The 23785-nt window shown below is 39.3% G+C and overlaps 1 protein-coding gene across 2 annotated transcripts in view; it reads right to left on the minus strand.

The window, feature by feature from the left end:
- Positions 1-238: 238 nt before the first annotated feature.
- HIBADH (3-hydroxyisobutyrate dehydrogenase) overlaps positions 239-23785 on the minus strand; it is a 138495-nt gene continuing 114948 nt past the window's right edge. For both annotated transcript variants that reach the window (XM_032773801.2, XM_075062416.1), the window contains 4 exons: positions 18324-18457; positions 17643-17719; positions 8435-8591; positions 239-1251 (listed from right to left, as the gene is read on the minus strand). In XM_032773801.2, the coding sequence (XP_032629692.1) occupies positions 1093-1251; positions 8435-8591; positions 17643-17719; positions 18324-18457 (527 nt within the window). In that variant the 3' untranslated portion in view covers positions 239-1092. The remainder of the gene's footprint in view (positions 1252-8434; positions 8592-17642; positions 17720-18323; positions 18458-23785) is intronic.

Here is a 23785-nt window from a genome sequence, read left to right on the forward strand (position 1 = left end):
CATCCCACCAAAGTCAACAGGAATACTTATCTTCAGAATGCTAGATCAGGGGTAGGTGAATGGATAGGGAAATTAATATGCAAATATGCCACCCTACACATTTGACAATAAAAACTACTCAGTGCTTATGAAAAATGGACTGTAGAAGACCAAAAAATGAATGACCTAACACAAATTTGCAGCTATTTGTATGTTTGCAAACTTGCATTTAAAAAAACAACCAACCTTATAGCAGGCATTTACCAACATGGATTTTTATTTGATTTCAAAATAATCAGATTCATTTTATTTATATTTATAATAATGCAGTAATTATCTAAAGCAAATGTACATTTGTCAGAATTTTTAGTAGGTGCCATTTTTGACTTTTGAAAATATATGACAGGGTACAAGAAGGAAATATAAAATTGGGTTAGCCAAATATAGTACTGGAGCTTTACAAGAGAGACATATATACTATGTTATTTTAACTAAGTCTACCAGTTAAACATGCTGTAACAGCTTTCCACTAACTTACACACACCCATAAACATAAATCTGTAACACTAATCCCAGGAAAAAATCCATCCCTGATTATCAGGCCCAAGCTAATAGTTAAAAATAAATAGCAAGAAAAGAAAAAGAAAAAAAACGCACTTCATTATAAGGACCTTCCCTTTTTCCATGAAGGCTTTATATTTAGTAAAAGTTAATGAAGCTGGTTTGTCACCTTACGTTATTACTATTGAAGATTCAATTTAGTTTGCACAATTTAGAGCCATAATGTCAGTTATTTTGTATGCAAATCATTGGGTACTTAGTTAAAAAAAAAAAAGTACTTAACTGGATTTTGTGAATATGCTATCATGGTTCTTAAACAATCAGTGTATTTTTTATTTGACCAAATAAACAACTCCTCTCTCAGCCTGCTTTTCAAAGAATTGATGAAAAATCCTGGAGTTTGCGGAAACCTAGTCAACCAAAAGCAGACAGGTCGGTGTGGGTTCACGACCTGTATATGGGTTTAATCAAAGGTCACTTCTCAAATAAACTACATGGAGGTTCCAAAACAAGTGTTTGGTTTCTAATAGTGTCCGTTGCCAAAATAACAGCTCACAAGTTCTCCTCCTCACGTAAAAACTGGAACACAGCTGAGAAATCTTTCAAGGCATAGCCCTTTGCACACATCATCCTGTAGATCTGATGTGCTAGAGATCCAAAAGGAACAGGTGTTTTAGTGTTGATAGCAGTAATCTGTGCCAAGCCAAGATCCTGAAAGCAGAAAAAACATACGGAGAAACAACAAGGAATTAAGTAGCCATATGAATATTACCTGCTATCTGGCTTCCTTCTAAAGAGAAGCCACTGCCATCAAATGAAATACTGTAGCCTTAAAATTCCAGCCCTGGTAGAAGGCAGGTATTGCCTTCATTTTTTGGTATTGCGACAGGGGTTGAACCAGAAAGTCTAAAACAGCTTTTGAATCACTTCAAACCAAAACTGATTTTTTTTTTCAGGTTTTTCTCAAATGAAATGAATATAGGAAAAAAAAAACATTTTGATTTTAAAAAACACCTGAAATGGGGGTGGGGGACCCAAAACAACTTTTTTCCTTTATTTTTGAGGTCTCTTTCACCTTAAAAAAAAAAGGTTAAATTTCTAAATGAAATACCATTTAGAAAAAAAAAGTCAAAACATTTTGATACTTTCTTATTATTTTTCTGGGCCAAATTTGACACACATTCAGTGAATAGTTTGAGCAACACAGAAAGTGCATTTTACGGTGAATTTATGCTAAAGAACCAAATGGACCCATCAGTTTTTGGCATCACTTTGGAGCTCAGCTTTCTCTCTCAATCACTGTTGCTTTAGAAGTAGAGGCAGCATGCCTACTGGCAGGAGCAGAGGACTCAATATCAGGATTCCTGAGCTCTATAACTGGCACTGCCACTGACGATATGATACTTACATAAAATCAGCTTCTCAGAGCCTCAGGTTAACCATCTTCAAGTGGGCATAATAGTATTTACTTGCCTCAAACCCTCCTAGACTAACCCGGTCTCTTGAGCTGCATGAGGAGTTTATACCAGGAGAAAGCACATTCTGTTTCCATTATAACTCTCCCCTGGAGACCAGTTAAGACTTCCCTTGTGTCAGTTGGGACAGCTTTAAATACCACCAAAAGCTCTGTCCATGGAGACTGTAGTAGAGTTCTGATAAACCAGGTTCCTGGGCTGTCCTGGCCATTCCCACTCCTCAGCTAGTATCACTCCACTTTCCTGGGCATATTAGCCTAAGGGTATATCTATGCTGCAGCTGGGAGTGAGCAGACAGACTCACTCTGGCAGGGCTCATACTAGCATACTAAAAATAGCAGTTTGGATGTTGTGGCTCAGGTTGGAGCTCGCGACTTTGTCTATCCAAGCTGGTAGTCTCACTCTCAGCTTCAGTGTAGATCATATCCGCAGGATACATCTACTTGGGGATAAAAGCCCTGTGTGGCACAGCCATGGCTTCCCTGGTGAGTTGACTTGGGCTCATGGGGCTTGGGCTGCGGGGCTAAAAATTGCTGTGTAGATGTATGGGCTCAGGCTGGAGCCCAAGCCCTGGAACTCTCCACCCTCACAGGGCCCCAGAAAAGCTCTTACTATGCTGTCTGTTGAGGTCAACACACTGTTGACATCGTTGGCTAGTAGTGCACAGAAGACTGCCCTAACCCCGGAAAACCAGTACGCTGCTTTCTTGTAGAGCTACCTTTTTCTATGAATGGACATGAAATATAAATGGGGTCCCCAACTCTTGAGAATGTGTTTAGGATCACAATTTTCCAATGGTACGCTCTAAATTCTGAGGGACCATTCACTAGCATAGGGAGAATTTCCATAGATCTTGGCATGACCATTCAACATTGTCAATGAGTCCCTGCTCCAAGACTGTTGAAACACAGAGCTGCTAGTTGTTGGGGGTGTACCTGACCTAAATGAAGAAAGACTTCTCTGACTCTAGTGTGAGAAACGAGAGAAACAATTTTGCTCTTCTCTCCCATGATGGATGCGATTCCCTCACCTTCTGTATCATGCTGAACTCTGAAGTAGCATAGATGCTGTTACAGAACAATAGGCTGCTAAGTATTATCATAAACTTCAGATTGTGAAGTTTCCAGCCTCTTTTCTGTAGCTGCTTGAAGCTCCTTGAACAAGACAATTTTGACTAATCAGCATTCAATAAGATATACTTTGTATCCTCTTAAAGCAGCTGCTAGCAATACCAGCACTTTTGTAACGGGATGAAGACCTAAGGAAAATGAGCTATATTTACTTAAAACAACCCAATCATGGAAACCGTGTGTCAATAGGCATCCTATAACGTTATTAAAAACATGTAATCTCTGGGCACAGTCGCGTGTCTTCAGAATTTATATTCTGAATTTCATCAGATGACAAAAGTTGTTCTGACTGGGATATGGCTCTTCCTGACCTTTTGGGAAAGGCAGAATCAGAATATACTTTCCTGCCCCTCTCCCCCTCTTGGGAACTGACACAATGGCTTCCAGATGTTTTACTATCAGAAACTAAAGCAATTTTTGATGGACTTGGAGAAATATCAGTCTTTTATGGGGAAGCAGTGGCTAACATTTTTAAAAGAATTGTTATTGTTATTAAGGAAATACTTCACTTATTTTCTAGTCTGACCTGAATCAGATTCTGCCATTAAAAGGAAAACCCAAAGACTGTCCTGACCTAGCATCAGAAACTCTTTAATAAAAAGAAATGGAAAGCCCTACTTCTGCCCCTACTCTGTCTGGATAAATCACCCCCGACAAGGGTCAAGATTAATATGATCTAAATCTAGCTCTTCCAGGAATCCTAAAAGGAAGGCTGTTATCAACACCTTTAATGTTAATGGGAGGAGAGGACTTCTGATCTGCAATGTCTTCTCTGTATAACCCTCTGACCCTTAAAAGGAAAAAGCAATAAATCTGATCTTTGAAGTGAAATCTCCAGGCCAGGGCTCATATTAGAGAGCTTGTCTAGACACTAGGTTACTCCAGACTTCAAGACAGAAGAGAGGTCATTTCCAGAGAGGTGTCTTGTAGAAAGTTTGCTGCCAAAAAAACCTTGGAGCCTATAACTTTGTCTGTGGGATCCATCAGTGGTGGAGTACTTTAATAAATCTTTCAACTATCACCATGTTTGACATCTGAGAAGATGAAGTTTTATGACATCTTAGGACAACAGCTATCTTGTGGTCATTTAAATAATTCTGTAAATAATTGTCTATGTAGACAGTCATCTTCTCCACTTCAAGCGATTCTCTCCCTCCCTTCCTCTACAAACTCTTATGATTCATTATTGTTTTATGGCAAATGTGCTGTGCAGTTTACAGGAAAAATAAAAGAGTAGTTCCCTGGCCTGAAGAATTTACAATCTAATTTGAGTAATGGCATGAGTGGGTGGAACAAACAAAAGGATAAATTCTCATCTCACAAATCTCTTTACGTAGACTAGGGCAGAGGTCGGCAACCTCTGGCACGCGGCTCGCCAGGGTAAGCATCCTGGCGGGCCGGGCCAGTTTGTTTACCTGCCGCATCAGCAGATTCGGCCAATCACGGCTCCCACTGGCCGCGGTTCGCTGTCCCAGGCCAATGGGGGCGGCGGGAAGCTGCGGCCAGCACATCCCTCACCTGCACCACTTTCCGCCACCCCCATTGGCTTGGGACAGCGAACCATGGCCAGTGGGAGCCGCGATTGGCCGAATCTGCTGACGCGGCAGGTAAACAAACTGGTCCGGCCTGCCAGGGTGCTTACCCTGGCGAGCCGCGTGCCAGAGGTTGCCGACCCCTGGACTAGGGAATGGATTGTTTAGTACCTGGAAGTATCAATAATGGATAGCTCTAGTGCCTTAGCTAAATGCTTACTCAAGTAATTGTTCCCTCTGCATCAACGAATGTGTCCGCTGAGGATTGTTGAAGAAGTGCTAGAAAAATCTACTGCCCGTCCCTCCCTCCTGTGTTGCAGATTCAAGATTAGAAGACAACAGTTAGAAATTTCAGCTTTGCTCATTGGAAGAAAGGAGGAGGAAACTCAGATGAGGACAGCTAGCAATCTGACTGTATGATTTACATTATGAACACTCTTGTGCTTTAGGAAACCTTTCCTTAGCTATCCTTGACACTTGATAGGCCAAAGGTTGGCAGCCTTATCAGTGACAAATTAAATTTTGATTTTGAAGAATGAAGTGCCAAATTAGTTAGCTCACATCAGTTTTAAAGACAAGTTCACATACGTACATTAGGTGCCCTTGCACTGGTGTCTCCTTTTCCTCTACCATTTTTTCCTCTTCCATTGACTCCTTTCTATCTTTCTCCTCCTTCCTGTTCCCTAGTAACTCTCCTTACACCCCTCCCCAATCTGCTATTGCTCCACAATATGCTCTATTTTATTCACAAATGCCTATCATAGTACCAGGGCACGAGACCCCTCCCAGTACACACATCCTTCCATCAGCCCCCAAATACCCCCCTCCCAGTACACATTCAGCACCCCTCAACTGAACCCCCCATCAGCTCCTTCCACCATCCTCTTTTGGGGAACCTGAAAGATAGTAACCCTAGCCCCATCAGTTTCACTTTCTAGTTCTAATCCAGGCTCTTTTCTTTTACCTGACCTTGTAGGATATTAGGGGTGGCATAACTAAAGGACAAGAGGAGGGAGGCAGGAGTGGTGTTTTATACTGCTCTGTATCTGCTCACTTTCAGACTCTTGAGCAAGTGGGTGCTCATTTCAACGTATCAACTGCCCTGATCCTCCAAGCTACTCCTGCATCTGTCCAGAGCCTCACCGAAAACAATCTTGTTATGGGGGAAGACAAGTGAAAAATGCTAACAGGCTAATATACTATGAAATATTTTAAGGTAGTTAAAAACAAAGATCAGCAAAAAATCCAACTTCCTACTGAACACTGCAAATCTCACATATAATCCTAGACAGGCCCCAATCCCGCACGCTGATCTGGAAGGCTTCCCACCCTACAGAGGTTTCATGCAGGCATCAGGGTTGACCCACACAAATCAGTTTGCAGCTGAAGTATGAAAGAGCAAGAATGCGTGCGTCTATGTCAGATACACACGTGGCCAGGGTAGGGTTTTGGGTGGTTTTTTTTTTTTTTTTTGCAGCTTTTGGTTTAAACTCTGAAGTATTAGAGTCAATAAAGAAAAGGCTGGGAAACTAGGAAGAACCCACATACAACTTCCTTTCTGTAGCTTTCACTCCGCTTGAAAGTGAAGATGCTGTGAAGAGGCCTGTGGCATGCAAGCTCCAAATGTTTACTTTTAAAAAAGGAAAATTAAGCTCCAAACCAAAAGTGTTCTGTGCAGCACAGCACACACAGTAAATTCCTGCCCTGCAGAGTTTATTCTATAAAAAGACAGATAAAGATCACAAGGAGCATGTGGGGTTTGGATGATGATAGAATGAAAAGAGGGATGGAGCCTGGAGCACTGATGGGGAAGTAGCTTCAGGTATAAAGGGTAGGCACAAACAGCAAGGAGGGAGAAGGGAACAAGAGGGGATGGAAGAGAGAAAGTTGGAAAATAATAAGAGAAAAGAGCAAAGGAGGAGAAGGGATCAGCATTGTGCAAAGACTTTAAGAGCAAGGATAATAGATGTGAGAAGATAGTGACACAATGGGATGTCGATCAAGTGAGGAAATTATTTAGCTACTGCATTGTGGATGCACTGGAAAGGAGCAATATGGGACCTCAAGAGAGACAGGAGAGGAGGCAGTTGCAATAGTAAGGAAGATACTGAAAGTTTCATTCTTCCACCTCTTTCATCAGATATTACAGGAGAGAGAAGATTACTGTCTCTCTTTGCACCACGAAAGCATCACTTTTGCATCTCCAATAGAGAGAAGGCAAGGAAATATGGGCTGTTTGTGTCTGTATTTGACCTGTTAGTCATCTATTTGGCTGGGGCAGTGCTACATTTGCTCCCTGAGATCCCACCTCCCTGTAGAATGTGTGTCTGTGGGAGAGGGAGGGGGAGAGTACTGCTTCTCTGCTGTTCCCTCCCCTTTCCTTGGGCGGTAGGGCACAGGCAGTATCCAGGTGATAGAGCCTGTCATAAGGGGCCGGCTGATGGCTCTTGCCTGCCAGAGGAAGGGGATAGCATCTGCTTGCCCTTGCTGCTGGTGGGTGGCCATTTTGGGCCCTGTTTGCTCTTGCAACTGGCAAGTAGCCAGCTGGGCTCCATTCCATCACCATCTTGCTCACCCTTACCTAGTGAGCTGGATCTTTTATGATGCCAGAGGCTAGGCCAGTTGCCAATTGGATGAGAATTTTCCCATGTGGCAAACTGCCATGTGGATTTTCTCACCTGCCACCCAGCATCTCAGAGGTCTGGTTTCAGGAGGGCGCGGTTAAGGGTTTAAATTACAGTCACAACTTTGGCAGGGTCTAGTGTAGTTGCTGGATTTAAAAGATCTGATGCAAGATCCCTATAACACAATGGGCTGCCTGGTCATGGGCCCAGAGCATGACACTGCATGTCTCATGCAGCATATGGCTCCCTTCATGTCATCTCTCCTACTTCCAGCATGGAGGAGGGAAATGGGTCGAGACTCTGGCTTCCAGCCAGGATCCCTGGGCAAGCCTCAGAGCATAGAGGGGGGTACTTCCTTCATACCCACCCTTCAGGACTGTAGGATACAAGTACAAGGTTAAAATCCACCCTGAAACAGCTCAGCTGAGCAGTTAGGGTTCCTCATTAAATACAGAGGTCACAATTTAAAATCTCATTGTCTCCATGTCCACACCAATAAGTATAATACTTACATCTACCCCACAGGGGTGTTGAGAGGCTTAAGCCAATCAATGATTGTGAAGCCCTTTGAGATTGCCAATTGGAAGACACTGTGGGCCAAATCCTAGGCTAGTGTAAATCAGATAATTCCACTGAAGTCAACAGAAATACACCGATTTATATCATCTGAGGATCTAATCCTACACAACTGCTAGGAATTGTTCTATATAGCCACTAGTTGACCAGGAGCATGCGCTGCTGGAAGTAGTCCAACTTCAAAGAGGGAGGATGTGGCTTTGTTGACAGTCTTTGGAACACAGAGTCATAACACTAATCTTCACTGATCCTACACTAAGAGAAACCCTACAACCACACCTATCAAGGATTCAGCTGATAATTCAGAGCTACAGTAATGAGTGGTCCTCTCCAGGAATGCACATAATTCCAAACACCATTAACAATTTTAACTGAGGGAAGAACATTGCATTCCATCCAGTGTCCGCTGAAAATGTGGCACACTGTTAGAAGTGTGGTATAAGCCATCAGTGATATTCAGGGAGACCACACCCACAACATAGACAGATTTCTCATGCATTCTGGCACTCAAGAACAATAAAACAGTTCTTTCTATACTTATGATTATATTTATATACCTTAGCCATGAGCGTTGTTCCAAAGCCACCTTGGTAATTATTAGCAGAAGGTACTCCTTCCATTACTCCTGGAACAGGGTTGTAAGTGTCGCTTGACCAACAACGGCCTGAACTCATATTTAGGATTTTAGCCAGCAGTTTTGGGTCAAGACCTAACCTGTCAAAGGTCAAGGAAGAGAAGTGTTAATGTCAAAATGCACAAGATATGGGTGACTTGTTTTATACGCTAGGACCACACTATCATTTCTCTCCCGTTATTATAAGTCAAGAAAAATGATAGAGTATTGATATGGGGGGAGGAGATCCCCATCTTAAATTAAAGGGCATCAATCTATCGTTTAAGCAATACGTTCTCAAAGCTTCTGCCTTCTGCGCTATGAAAAGACCTTTCACCTGAAAATGCAAGCAAAATGAAGGCCCTCTGAGAATAGCAGTTCTCTTGTATGCCTATTACCAGAAGAAGTTTTCAGTTCTTCCACATGCTACTGAATACCTGTGCTTCATACCCTTGCAGCCAAATGATAATCTTTGAAACTGGATGAACTATTTCAGAACTAAGTATTGGCAAATAAAAGGTGCATTATGGAAGTATGTTTTGGTGAATTTATGGGTATATATTTACTCATTAATGTAAGCAATGTAATATTAACAATAAGGAGACTGAAAAATGTTATCCCTTTTAAAAAACAACAACATTTACTGTTGTTCACACTTGCAAACTAGTTTTTAGTATTATTAAATCTTCATTATACACTCTTGCTTAGGAAGCAAGTCTGCATAAAACTGTGACATATGCTCTCTATCTGTTCACAGACATGCATTATAGTTCTGGGTCAACTGCTGATAAGGTTACTGATCCTGATAAAACAAAGCTTGTCCAAGCAGAAACATCATTTGTTCTATCACTGAGCTGATGGCATAAACTGCTGTTCATTGTGGACTTTAAAAGAAATGTAGTCAAGATATTACTTTAACATACTGAGTTGTTAGACCTGTTATTATTTTGTGTTTTTGCTGAATATCAAGTTGCAAATGTAATTTTACACCAACTGCATTTATATCAATAATTGGTAGCAATATTTTTTACAGGTTCTGTTTATATTCAGTTGCACTCTCCATGAAAAAAGAATTCAGACACAATTATCTCCTGTATCTCCTAATGCAAAGCAGAACAAGAATTTTTGAAAGAGACTGTACTACCTACTATAGTCATATACTTCCTGTAAGAAAACTGACAAGACTGAACATAAAATATGTTTCATACCATAATTCCAAGTCAATTTTACCCAGGGCCGGATTATGACATTCTGAGGTCCTAAGCTATGTCAAGTATAAGCAGCTCCAGAACATAAATAATAAATTCATTTTTTTCATAAAAAGGACACTGAATATATAGACACAAAAGTTCTCACAAGCAAACAAGAGAGGATATATAATTTTTTAAAGCCATAAATAAGGAAAAGTATCCTTCTTTTCATATGAATAAATGAAAAAAACATATGATTTATTTTGATAGGGAAATACAAAGTTTATCCAGACTATATATAAAATAGATTTACAAAATGTTTATTCCATTTTAATTTTTGCTACAAAAAAAATGAATTGCTGGGATTTTTCTTTTGCCGTGCTATAAAAATGCAGCGAAGGTTCCCGAAACTGACGGAGGAAAGCCAACAAAAATTTATCCTCCTCAAGATCCACAAGATGATCACCTGCAAACTCAATCATGTGAAGAACGGATAGTGCATGAAGCAGAAAGTGTCATGCACACTAAAATACACAACTGTATGTATGTACAGATCAAAAGAAGAAAGAACACACCAACACTTAAGAAAATGAAGAAAAACAGGACCGAAGGCACTATATGTCTGAGCGTGCTGGACCGTGAACTAAAGATGGCAGCCTTCCAGCTATTACCAGCCAAAGGGGATGCTATACATAACGTCTCTCCTAGGATGAGTCTCAGAGTATGAGCTTGGCAGGATTGCTTCATGACACTGCTGTCTCCAACCTCACATTTTTCCCATTTTATCAGCAGTGAGATTATTCATTTAAATAAATTATGGAGGCAGATCAGAATTTTACCTGTAGTAGCTGGCCAACAAAACGCTGCCTTAGGAGACTGATAGCAGACTTACTTGTAGAAATACTAATTTTACAAGTGCAATTATCGTTTTTTCCTCAGGCCTGGCCTCCCGCCTGTCAATAATGAACAATCATTGAAGGATAAGGGTATTTGTGTAGCCAGATGTGTATATTTTTGTCATATTTGAACGAAAATGTCTATATTTAGAGAGAATCTTCTTTTTCCCATACCTCCTTTATTTATCAACCAATTTTGATAAAATTTGAAATGGAATCAGTTTAAAAAAAAAAAAAAAAAAAAAAAAAAGAGTCTGCTCATTTGCGAGGCCCTAAACTGTAGTTTAGTTAGTTTATGCCTTAATCCTGCACTGGTTTTACCTTCTCACAAAGAGAAGATTTCTCCTCTTTGCACCAATTCTTTAATTGTAGCAACAACAGATCAGCAGTGTATCCAAACTAATAATAAGAATCTTTGTTTGTCGCATGCAATATTTAATTTATGAGAGATTAAGGGTCATTTATTAGTGGAATTTGCAAAAATAACAAATGTTAAATTTAACATTTGTAAGTTACAACTTCTCAAATATAAAATGACACTTTATATGGTGAGTACTAAGGTGTGGATCCTGCTCCCTTGGAAATACGTCTCAAATATTCCCCCCTCCTTTTAAAAATACCTAATATTTCAAAGGTGCTTTTTAGAATTACCATGTTAGTCCCATATTTAGGGCCTGATGCTACAGCCCATGGAAGTCAGTGCAATAGTTTCTTATTGACTTCATTTGCATCAGGGCCTTATTATACTCCCCTCTCCCTCCTTTTTGAATTGAGCTTTCAGTTTTTATTTCATTTGATTTTTAAATTGAAAGCATTTCCCCCCACCATTATGTTTTGATTGCATTTTAATCATGTTTTATCTTTTATAGTGCATCAAAGGCCTCAGCAAGGACTACTTTATGAATAAAAATATTATTAGAAGTGTTCTCATCCAAATAAGTTGTACATTGGAACATTGACTAAAAAGAATATTAAGAACATATAGGACTCCTGATCTCTCAGCCACACAGAACACTGGTTTGTTTGTTCTGTCTCCAGGCTAAGCCCCTTCAGCAGCCCAGCACCTCCACTGGACCTTAGCTACAGCTTCCAATGGAGTTTACACTGCAAGACTGGGGTGGAGAGGAAGAGGCAAAATCTTAAAATGCATATAATCCCTCCCCCCAAAATGAGTATTGTCCTGCTAGCATTCCAGTCAGTCCCTTGAACAAAATACATTTTAAAAATATAGACACTGTAAATATACACTGAATGAATTTTCAGCACTAGATGTGGAAAGGCTATGTAAAAAGATTCTTGCTTGTGGTGGGGGAAAAGATTTGTGTGTCAGTTTGACTCTCTATTTTCTAAATTTTGATGCTCTTATGCACCATGCAGATTCACTTCAGAAGACCTGCAATACATTTTTTTTTTTGGCAGCAAGTGTATCATTAAAAAGAGCAAGTTAGAAGTGTTTTGCATTTCATCTTTCTGAGAATTCATCTACTGGTGCAAATATAACTGACAGTTAAAATTAGACATGTATTAAAATCAGTTACTGAAGAAGTCCTCTGTCTTCCACTGCGCTCAAAGCTTGTAATGGTCTGAAACTAGCTAGAATATACAGTAATTGTCATTCAGTGAGAGTCTATCCTAGAAAGTCATGCTTCAGTGGAGAAGACTGAGTTTCCATTTGAAATCAACAAATTAATCCAAGACAGGTATCTGAAAGGGCAAGTTTAATAGGAAGCAGCTACTGGGCTCTCAACCATGATAAAATGTTATTGCTGTTTCCCTGTAAATTGGCTAGGAACATATGATACTTTCTGCATAAGAACTCCATTGCTGTTCTAGAGATATACTGCTCAAACTATCAAAATGATGACAGTCTGTCAGTCCCCATAATAACTTGCCACTGGACGTGGCAAGAGTATGTGCACACGTGTGTGCATTTACAGTTGCCAAAATGTTCTTCCAGACACAGAGAAAGCAGCCAATATCCCAACATTATTAATAATGTAACACAAAAACAATTGCTGTAGCAAATCAATGCATCTTCAACAGAAATACTCATGAGCTACCAGGGAGGTAGAAAATAAAGATGGACACACAGCTCTGGATAAAAAGAACAATTCTAAGCACCGTTAAAAACCCAACCACATTCATTGAAATTTGAAAAAAAAAGTCTTTACCAACTTATTTTAAAAATTTCACAAACTTCTTCCCTGTTTCAGTCTGTAGTAACAACAAATCAGCAGTCAGACATGACAACCCCCCTCGCCCCGCCCCTCAAGAAAGGCAGTTCTGGGATTTTCTGAATGAGACTAGGAAGTAGCTAAAAACTCTTGAGAAATTTCCAGCCTGAGATGCTTTGGGTAAGCAGCATCTGATCTTTCAGATAAAATTATTCAGACAGAAGCTTTTGAGACTCACCCATCACTAGAAGAAATGCGTACACCAGCGTGGTTTTTATCATCCACGTACTCTGAATGGAATATTAATATTCACACACAGCTTGATCATGCCATTTAGGTACAGAACCACTTCGAGGGCAGCACAGTCACACTGCCCCAGAGTGCGACCCAGGTGTCTCCAGCCATTCCTTCCAAAATTTCCCAGTGTTCACCCAGTGCTACATCCCCACAGGGGGGCATAGCATGGTTCTTTCCTGCATGCCTGCCCAGCTCTTCTGCAATTGTCCTTCCCACCCCCTCAGCTCCACCTTGTGGTATCTTGTGCCCCACAGATGCATACAGAGATAGCAATCCAGAGACTGGAGTGCAAGGACTACAACAGTGCTTGGCTGCTAAACAATGGCATAAAAGGAAGAGGAAATTCTTCTATCCTCAGACGCACCTGTACACCCACAAAGCAGCCAGGCACAACCTGGCCCATAATAAAACTCTATAGGAGAAAAAAGAATCTTTTGCTACATTTGTGGTGGCCACTGTAGTTTCTCTCATGGTAGACAGGAGACTGGACTTGGTTGTAATAAATATAAAGGGAATTTTTTAGGAAGACGTCTGATATAGACAAACCTTGTAGCTCTTTTGTGGCTCTCTAGCTCCCAAACTAATTATAAAATCCTGTGCTACCTATTGTCACCATCACATGGTCTCTTAAAGGTATGTCAACGCTGCAATTAAAAACCCACAGCTGGCCCATGCCCGCTGACTCGAGCTTCTGGGGCTTGGACTAAGGGGCTGCTTAGCTGCAGTGTAGACATTCGGGTTGTGAGGCGGGACGGTCACAGAGTTTGAGCCTGAACCAATACATCTATACGGTAATTAAATGGCCCCTTAGCCCAAGCTGAAGTCAGCTGGCACAGGCCAGCCATGAGTGCCTAATTGCAGTGCAGACATACCCTAAGACTGTGCAGGCAGCCCCAGCAGCAATCTCCACATGACTTAGTTGCAAGTCAGATATCTACAATAGTTGCTTTAAATTTTCAAGCTTTATCTTGCTAATACTTCTTTTTTTTTTTTTTACCTGAGAACCCAAAGATCAATAAAAGGAGGCCACTACAAACTGAGATGGTCAGCAACCCAAGTAGAAAAAAGAAGAAAAACAGTAATCTGATGTTGCTGACAGTATCAATATATATTTTAATTTCTCATTAATGAAATTTAGGTGCAGTCTGTCTATTGCTTTGGCAGCAATATATTATAGCTTAGAGCAATATACATATACACATATGTACAAACATGGATGCACATCCACACACACGTGCTAAACCTCTCATACTAGACACTTTCACTATCAGACTGCAGCACTAAAATGGGTAAAGAAAAGCTCTAAATCAAAATGTATGTTACTTTCCAGTATTTTGTCCCTACATCTTTCTACTACTTTTTATTATCAACATTCATAAAGGGCCATGCAGTGAATAGAAAAAAAATAAATTAAAAAGGCAATTCAACAATTTTAAGAATTGCCAGAACTCAATGATCAAAACAAATAAAAGTCACTTAAAAATCCAAATTATAAATCTGAAACTAGTTAATAAGTAAACGCTTCTAATAAAACGAGTCACCTTCATTTGTAAATGAAGTTATCATGCAAGAAGAAATATGGTTCCCACACCTTTTTTTTTTTTTTTTTAAATTAAAAGAAAAGAAAAAAGAAAACAAAACCCAGAGGAGCAAATTGAATATAAATATAGCACTCCTTTAGTGATTGGGATACTGCTTTTTGTGGGAGTTTTCTACTGGGAAATTTATGCTCACTGGTACCAATTTCATAGGTGCTTGAACTAGGGGTGCTGGCTTGAAGTGGATTCCATTATTACAGGGTTTACAGTCTGGTTCAATGACTCAGCACCCCCACTCTAAAAATGATTCCAGCACCCCTGACCAATTGGGGAAGCTCTCAGTATACTGTATTATGGAACAAATCTGTCATTTCAAAAATACATATGTAAATCTCACAGAAAATAAGAGACGTACTTGTTTTAGTGATTCTAAACTAATATAAAGAGACCCTGTGCCTGTAAGAAAATGAAAGCAATGCAGCACTGTTGGCAAATTCTGTAGTGGAGCAGAAGTCCATTAACACAAGCCCAAATATGAGGGCTTGTGTTAATGAAGTATCTTTCTTCTAGGAAAGAGAAACCCAGCAAAGTTACCTTGTTTGGTTGCAGGATGTTTTCATGTGCGTATTCAATTTCTCTTTTTCTGCTGGACATTTCCTTGTTTCTTTGCAACCCTGCTCAATATCCAACCTTCCCAGCCCAAGACACATAAAAAAGCCCTAGCAGTTTCAAGTTAGTAAAGCTACCAGTAAGCTTTCCCCATTGTCAGAAGTTGGACTTTCAATGCCAGACACGTATCAACTTAATTAGTTGCACTCAGATTTCCACTTCTCTAACCCCCAGCCACTACTATCCTTTGGGCTTATCTACAACAAACAACTTCATCCTGTTTGAACACTGTGGGGAATAATCCAGTTAGATGACATTATGATGATGACCACAACCTAGTGGCCAGTATAGACTGCAACAAATTGTGCTCAGCATCATGTCAATTAACTGTGATTAAACCGAGTCAGGCAAGTTGTTTTGAAGAAGGACACTACCTCCATAACTTGAAATACCGAGACTAGGTCACACAACGGATTTATACACACAAGAATTTCACCTATGGAAAAATCCTACTTTTGTTAAAAGTGGAAAAGGTACCCTCCATGAGCTTAATCCAAAGCCCATTAATGCCCATGGAAAGACTACCATTTATTTCCATGGTCTTTCATTAGGGCATATATAACAAACCCTCATGTTATTTGGTATGATGAACAGTCTGTACTCAAGCAATCCGCAGTATAGGAATAGCAGTTCAAGCTGAGCTGCATTACCGTTGCTGTGAGGTGAGGAAGCTTGCACAATGCCTGCCTTCACTAAAATCTGGTATTAGCATGCACGATCAGAATGCTACTTTCACACAACCCAAATTCACTCAACACTCCTGAGAGAAAAAATTAACCTGTAATAAGACAATCCAGACACTTGCAGGCTATAGCAGCTGCAAACACGTATTAGTTTCACATGGGATTTAATGCCAAGAATGTGTGTTCAAGGCCTCTTAAAATAAAACAAAACGAACGAACAAGTAAAATAATCCCTAGAAATGTGGACAAATATATAACAAAGTCATATGGAATTGATTTTTCATTAAGTGTACCAACACTTAAAACTGACCACGATACAGCTTTACCATCCTGAATTATAATAGTTGTATACAACCCTACCAATTTTATTATGGCTTGGTACTGATATGCTTCACTATGTATCGTACAGACACTCATTTTTAAAATGTAAATGGTACAGGATATTGATAAACCAATTAGCACTGATGCAAAGCAAATTCCTCTTTTATCTCAATTACAACATGACAACTTAATAGGTCAAGATAGCCTAACATCTGAGACAAGGGCAATTCAATAAAACAACTGCATCTTGATATGGTAATTAAGAGGAAATGTGAGTCCATTACCCTGCCTTTTGTGTGAGTGTGTGCACGCACGTGTGCGCATATGCACTTTTATTTAAATTTCTGAAGCCCTCTTACTGTTTTTGTAGTTTATATCAAAAACCATACTAGGACATGCAATAGTGCACTGACAAATATCTGCAGTATCTGTAGTTTCTCGCGGGTGGTTGTAAAGGTGTATCTAAAAAGAGATGAATAATTCATGAAAACCCTAAGAAGCTATGCATTTACAGGATAATCTTCTCAGAAGCACAGACTTTTCTATTTATAGACCTACAAACTGTATTTCTATTGATGTAAGCTTGGGCAAGGGAATCAAAGGTAAAATATTGCAAAGTTTAATTAAATGGCTTCTAACATGTAGAGGTTCACACAGGACTGGAAACGTAAAAATGTGTAACAAAATGAATACCTAAAAATAAAGAAAAATTGGTTTTAGAAATTAAAATCTCAAAATGTTGCTTCCTACAAGTCAGATACATCACCTGTGACAGAAAAATGTTGTTCTTAAAACAGGAAATAGTTAAAGCTAAGTAATGGAATATATTTTGGATTTTTCACAAGGAAGCATCTGTGATGAGCATGAGAAACAACAGTAGTTAAGTTTGACAGGAGGGTAAATTGACATTTTATGACTGCATCCTAGTTTCTTTTGAGATATGAAAAAATGCTAGAGGTTTCTTTTTAGCACATTTTGGGGCAAATAAAGCCAAATGGAGCCACGTGGGAGCATAACAGTTGTGATACACAGTACATTAGCCGATGCTTCAAACAAATATATCTCCATGTTTTCTACGTACATTTACATTTTATAGTGCTTGTATCATCACAACAGAAGAAACTGAGACATCACAGAAAAAATATAATGTAACTTTAGATATTTGTAATATTTTATGGCCATGGCAAAGAACATTCATGTTCTCAAGGGTCCTACTCTTGGTCAAATAAATAAGCCTTATTGCATTCTAATAATGAAACACTTCTACTTTTTTTCTGGCAGAATCTCATCTATTTCTTCTGATCATCATTCTCTAGCCACAAAAAAGTCAACCAGCACTGCACATAAAAACTGCTAATATAAAAACACATAAAATCCAACAAACCTGATTCCAAGATTCATAGCCTCAGCAGTTCCAATCATACTGATAGCTAAGAGCATGTTGTTGCAGATCTTTGCAGCCTGAAAATAAATTAAATACCTAGTAAGATTCTCCGCTTCCATGTAGATATCACAGGATTTTTTTCAGCCAGCTCCAACAGGATTTTGACTGTATATGTTTAAACAACCTTTCCCTAAACGTAACACCTGTAAGTATCAATGTACTATAGCATCAGGTCAATGAAGTCTGACCTATGGATACTTCAGATAGTGTGAAATATTTTAGTTTTGCTAGCACAGTAACTCCACTTGCTTTGCTTTGAGTGTGTAGGCTACCTACTTTTTCAGACTGTCCCATAAATCTATTTCTATTGCACAATTTAAAAAAAAAAATTGTTATCACCAAAAAGTACAATCTTAACCAAACTGAGAAAATGTTAATTCAGATGTGTATTATTGGTTACCAAGCCAAGATGTTGGGTAATGGTACCATGAGATATTTTGTAGAAGAATTTGCACTTTTTTGCTGATACCACCATTTTATACTGGATTTCATTGTGGATTCTAGTTCTAGATAATTTACTTGGGGTAGATTAAAGGGAATTGGGTTAAAATGGAAGACAAATATGGTAACAAAAAGAGAAAGGCCAGGCTGATTGAATACCGAACATTCAGTAAGCATTACCTGTCCAGTTCCAACCTCTCCACAGTAGATCACATTGGAACCCATGCATGTCAGCAGTTCTTTGGCAGCATCAAACTCTTGTTCCACTCCACCAACCATGAAAGTAAGGTTCCCAGCTCGAGCAGCTCCAACGCCTGAATTGAGAGGACAACATTAAATTCAATACCAACCTTTTAAAGGATAGAACACTCATGTGCTTAACTTTGGACTTGTGAATAATCCCATGGAAGTCAATAGTACTATTCATGTGCAAAGTTAAGTTTGGGTTTAAGTTTCTGCAGGATCAAGTTTGGGTTTAAATTTCTGCAGGATCAAGACCTTGATTCTTAAACACATAATCAGGGTATATATATGAACCCAGCAAAGCATTCATCTAAAATTACTGGAGAGTTTGTTGTTTTTTGAACAATGTATTAATGCTGAGAGGTCAAGTATAGTCATGCATCAAACTTACATGAAATTCCAAAATTTAAGTTTGTATAGTTTCACATAAAAATACTCACCATTTTGTGCAATTCTGTATCTCTCTGAATTTAACTTTATTTTAAGTTTCTAAAGAAATGACTATTTTGGTATCAAAAACACAATCCTGCAGGTTATTGATAGGAAGCTCTCTCTGCTCAAAAACAAAATAATTTTTGATCAGACTATTATATATCTTAGTTAACTTTGTGAGAAGATGGCCCATTTTCAAATTTATAATGAAATCCAAAAAACAGAGACAAAAAAGGCTCAAGATCTGATTTTTTTTAGTATATTAACATTTTGTTACAAATATTTTGCATACTTATCAGAAATAGAATATCTATTTCTCTGAATTAAGGGAACTTGAGACTAATTTCCCACATATAATTTATACGGGGAAAATGTATTGCATAGCAATGGAAAAAGGTTTAAACAGGCAGAGGGGAAAAAATGATTAAATACACAAAATATTTACAACTTCATTCCTATAAATCTGTCCCACCTTTATCAAGGGTCAGCAAACAAAGACGATAATTCATTGGGTACAGAATTTCAAAATGGCAATACATCAAGTTTTAGCTTCTAGTATTTTTTGTTCTAGGGGGAAAAACAATTCTGATGTGAACTGCATCCTCTTCGACCACTTCTCCCAGCCAAAACTGGATTTTAACGGACGTAACTGCCAGGTGAATTTGGCCCAAGGAGACCACTTGGAAAAGTGATTAGCAACTTAGCTTTACAATTCATTTGGCAATACAGCTAGGAACCTAGACACCATAAATTGTCTACCCTATGCATCGAACCTTGGCTTATTAGAACTGACTGCTGCAAGTAATGGCCTACTACTGAATTTAATATATTCAAGCAGTTCCAGTGTTTTTACAAATAAAAAATCCAAATGAGGGGATTCATTTTTCTTCCACATTTAACTATTTTGTTTCTGCAAAAAATCAAACTTTCTGTTAGGGTCCATACAGCTTTTAACCAATTAGTTACAATAACAACTATTATTAAATGTTTGAATTGTAGCAGTAGTAGCAGAGGTCTAATTGGCATCAGGCTTCATTGTGCTAGATGTTGTAACATATGAAGGTACAATCCCAAAATGCTTACAGCCTAAGGCAAATCAACATTACCTTTGTAAAAACTAACCTGAAAATGCCATCAGAGCAAAAATCCTTCGTTTAAAATGACATTCAATGGGACACTTGCTCCATTTAGTTTTTCCTACTACTTGGAAGCACTGGACTTTTTTTTAAAAAGGTCACTTTTATAAGAGTATGATTGGACTCCAATCTCAATGAAATCTATGGCAAAACCACCAGAATAACTGAAAACCCAGTTACAATGCAGAGGTTTTTGATGAATTGGTCGGTAGCAGTGCATTACCTTGAGCCACTCTCCTACTAAGTCGTGCCCCTACCTTAGCAGGTGTAAAAGGCCCCAAGGCAATGGAACCTGTACTATACTGTTACACAATGAAGGGATCAAGATTGGAATAGGGGACTGGACAGCCTTTGTATGTAGAGCCCATCTCCCTAGTAAGATGGGCATCATAGGTTTTTTAACACAGTGTGGCACTGCAAGAGTATCCGCCACTGTAAAAATCTTCCCAACAGTATAAACTCCAAAGTTTCAGCATTGCAGCCCCCACTCCTCAGCCATTGGATAGAGGATTTCCTCTCACCTTCTTTCTTCATGTAACTCTCAATGCTCATTCCCAGAAATTTGAGACAGGAGCCTGGATTTGGGGCCTAAGTGAACAGATGATTGTCATCTTGTTCGCTACTAATTTGCCATGCAACATGTCTGCAAAGATCACTGCATTAATAAACGCTTTGCAATGATTTTCATCCTGTTCCTCTAGCTATTTTTATGCAAACTACATAACTTTTATTACTAATCCTGTGATCTGACCTGCAGCAAATTAAGTGGACAATTTAAGTCAAAGCTTACAAACAGAATCCAACGCTATCCATCATAGGTCAATAGCCTTGTATTTAGATTACAGATTGCTAAATAGCTTCAGAGAGTCATTTATTAGAGCAAAATAAATGCTGACAATAGTTTTCAGCTGGTTAAGCTTTTGACAGCTGCACTCACTCACTCATTCAAATGCTTACATTTCAAGTACAAAAAATTAAATTAGTTAGCAAAAGAAAGAAAAAGAGTTTGTTTTATAATGAGGAAGCCTTGGAAATACCTACTTTTAAAAACAAAAAAACCATTTATATCATGATGGGTTTTTCCATCAAGATTCCTCACCAACTGTCAGTCAACTGATCAGAAACAAGCAAGCAATCCAGCAAACACACGGTACTGGTAATTTGTGGTTAACTCAGCATCAAGATGTCATTACTTCAGCTCCAAATGGAAGCAAGAGGGTATAAGGACATGCACACCACTAATTTCATTTCATTATTTTGGAGTATAATAAAATGTCAGCACTATATTTCTTAACACTACTTGAGGAGAGAGTATGAAGGAGGTACAGTGGCTTGAATTTAAAGGAGGAGCATTGGTCCTTAGGGAATGGCTGATAAGAAATTACATTTGTGATCAGCACACGATTTCACTTGTAAGCTTCTCCCCTCCAGCGAACCAACACCATTGAACCCACAAGGCCCCCAATACTGCACTGGGTTTCTCTAGAGTTGCCTCTGTTGTCTCTCTGAAGTCTTACTGAAGTTCTGATAGCAGAATGCAAAGGAGGATCGGGAACCAATTTAGTACACGGCCCCATTTTCTACTTTTCTTACCATATAGTCACATGACTATAACAGTACAGAACGGAGAGAGAGAGAGTGCGAGAAGGGAAAACATTCTTCCTATAACAAAAATATTAACAAATTAAAATTTAAAATCTAAGATAACTTATTGCCGCTGCAAGGTATGGGCCAATCTGAAGTCCTGAAGGTGGAGCCCTCTAGAACAAAAGACCTACTCCCTTAAACACGGGAGGGAATCAACTAAACACTGGGAATAACAAAATGATAAAACAGCAATGGAGGTGGAGGTCAAAGGTTTAAAAATGAGGGAACTGTATGGGGATACTGAACAGAGAACCCCACACAGCACTCACTGCTCCCTGAAGGAATCCAAGGAGCGAGCAGAGGTCACCCAGAGAAACTCTGCACAGAGAAGAGAATTGACCAGGGAATGAAAATAAAACACACATTCTCAGAGAGCCTCCCCATCAAGCTTCCACCTCCTGAATTGGTAGATAGCTATCTTGGCCACTGCCAGTTGAAGGTTGATGGGGATGTCTCGCAACTTCATAGAGTAAAAGATGGGGTGTGCATAGAGAGAGTAGAAGTGGGAAAATGTTGCAGCCAGAACCACAGCAAGATGTTCTGCGGGAGCCAGAAAAGGGATGCAACCTGGCGGAATGGAGAAAGGTATGTGTCAGAGTTTCTCTATCTAGCTGCCTGTAAGGTGTTGGACTGACAGCTTTGGAGTCTGAAGTCCTCTGTTTGTACACTGAACAGGTATAACATTAGGTAGTAGCAGCAACATTGTTATGCAATGTACCTCAGCCATATCTAGAGAAGGGCCACTTTTGGGGTGAGAATTAGTTCAGTTTCCATGACCAAAGGTGTAGCTAATTAGTGTCAAAAGTGGCAATATGGACACTTCTCTACTAAAACCTGAATCATAGAAGATTAGGGTTGGAAGAGACCTCAGGAGGTCATCTAGTCTAATCCCCTGCTCAAAGCAGGACCAACGCCAACTAAATCATCCCAGCCAGAGTTTTGTCAAGCTAGGCCTCAAAAACCTCTGAGAATGGAGATTCCACCACCTCCCTAGGTAACCCATTCCAGTACATCACCAACATCCTAGTGAAATAGTTTCTCCTAATATCCAACCTAGACCTCCCACACTGCAATTTGAGACCACTGTTCCTTGTTCTGCCATCTGCCACCACCGAGAACAGCCGAGCTCCATCCTCTTTGGAACCCCTCTTCAGGATGGAGAACACCAGCTCATTTCACTGGGGCCCAAGAGCCTTTAGATGGTAACTGATCACTACTGACCTGGGCCAGTCAGGCCACTACTGACCGGGACAGGTTTGCGCTAAGTGACCTACAAGTGAAAAGCTCTGTACCTAATCAGTAATCCCCCAAACACCTATTTCTCCCAATTAATTCACCCTCATTTTTTTTAAACCTCACAGTTTCTTATACCTTGAAAAATCCTGAGGTGTGCATAAGGCCTACTGGTATGGCAGTATTTCCAGCTCTAAGAGCTAGGCTTTTTACAACCAGCACACTCCAAACATTTGCAATGGTAAGAGCAATTTGATAATACCCAGCTTGTTTATTATTTAGGAATGTGAACTGAAAATCACTAAAAAAAATAACCAGTTGCATTTACATGTAAATAATGTGCTCTTATTTTAGAGCACCATTCACCTTCTCCCCAAACAAAACGTAGTACATTTAAAAAAAAAAATAGACCAACATTCCAAGGGTGTGCATTATCCGGTTACATTGTTGAAAACTCAAAACTTCCCACTGCACCTAGGGGGTATGCATATACCAAGATAATCAGAGTCTTGCTGTGTGTTGTATATACATATACATACAAACACACTTTGTAAATGATTTTATTGTTGACAAGTTAGAAAGAAAAACTAAATTTAGCTTATCCATTGATTATGAAAACTGTATAATCCTGTGACTGTTCTGGAGACTGCAGCTCCCACCTTCACCCTGCCTTTTAGAACCGTGAGAGGTTTAGGCATAAATATCTATTTCCTCCTTGTTCTATTATGTATACAATGGATTGAACAATGTTGTATTTAAAACTAATTTATGATCTGAAACAGATTTAAAAACAAAAAAGAAACAGGGTTAGAGTTTTAATCCTCTTCTGTTTTACAATGCCGTACCTTCTAGTGCGAGAGTTTAAGCTTTGACTGTTATGCTTTGGAAAATGTAAGAGAACACTAGCTCCTTATTCCAGTATTTTTGCAAAAATACAGTTAAAGGACTATA

Source organism: Chelonoidis abingdonii, chromosome 2 (genome assembly GCF_003597395.2).
Source record: "Chelonoidis abingdonii isolate Lonesome George chromosome 2, CheloAbing_2.0, whole genome shotgun sequence".
Lineage (NCBI taxonomy): Eukaryota > Metazoa > Chordata > Testudines > Testudinidae > Chelonoidis > Chelonoidis abingdonii.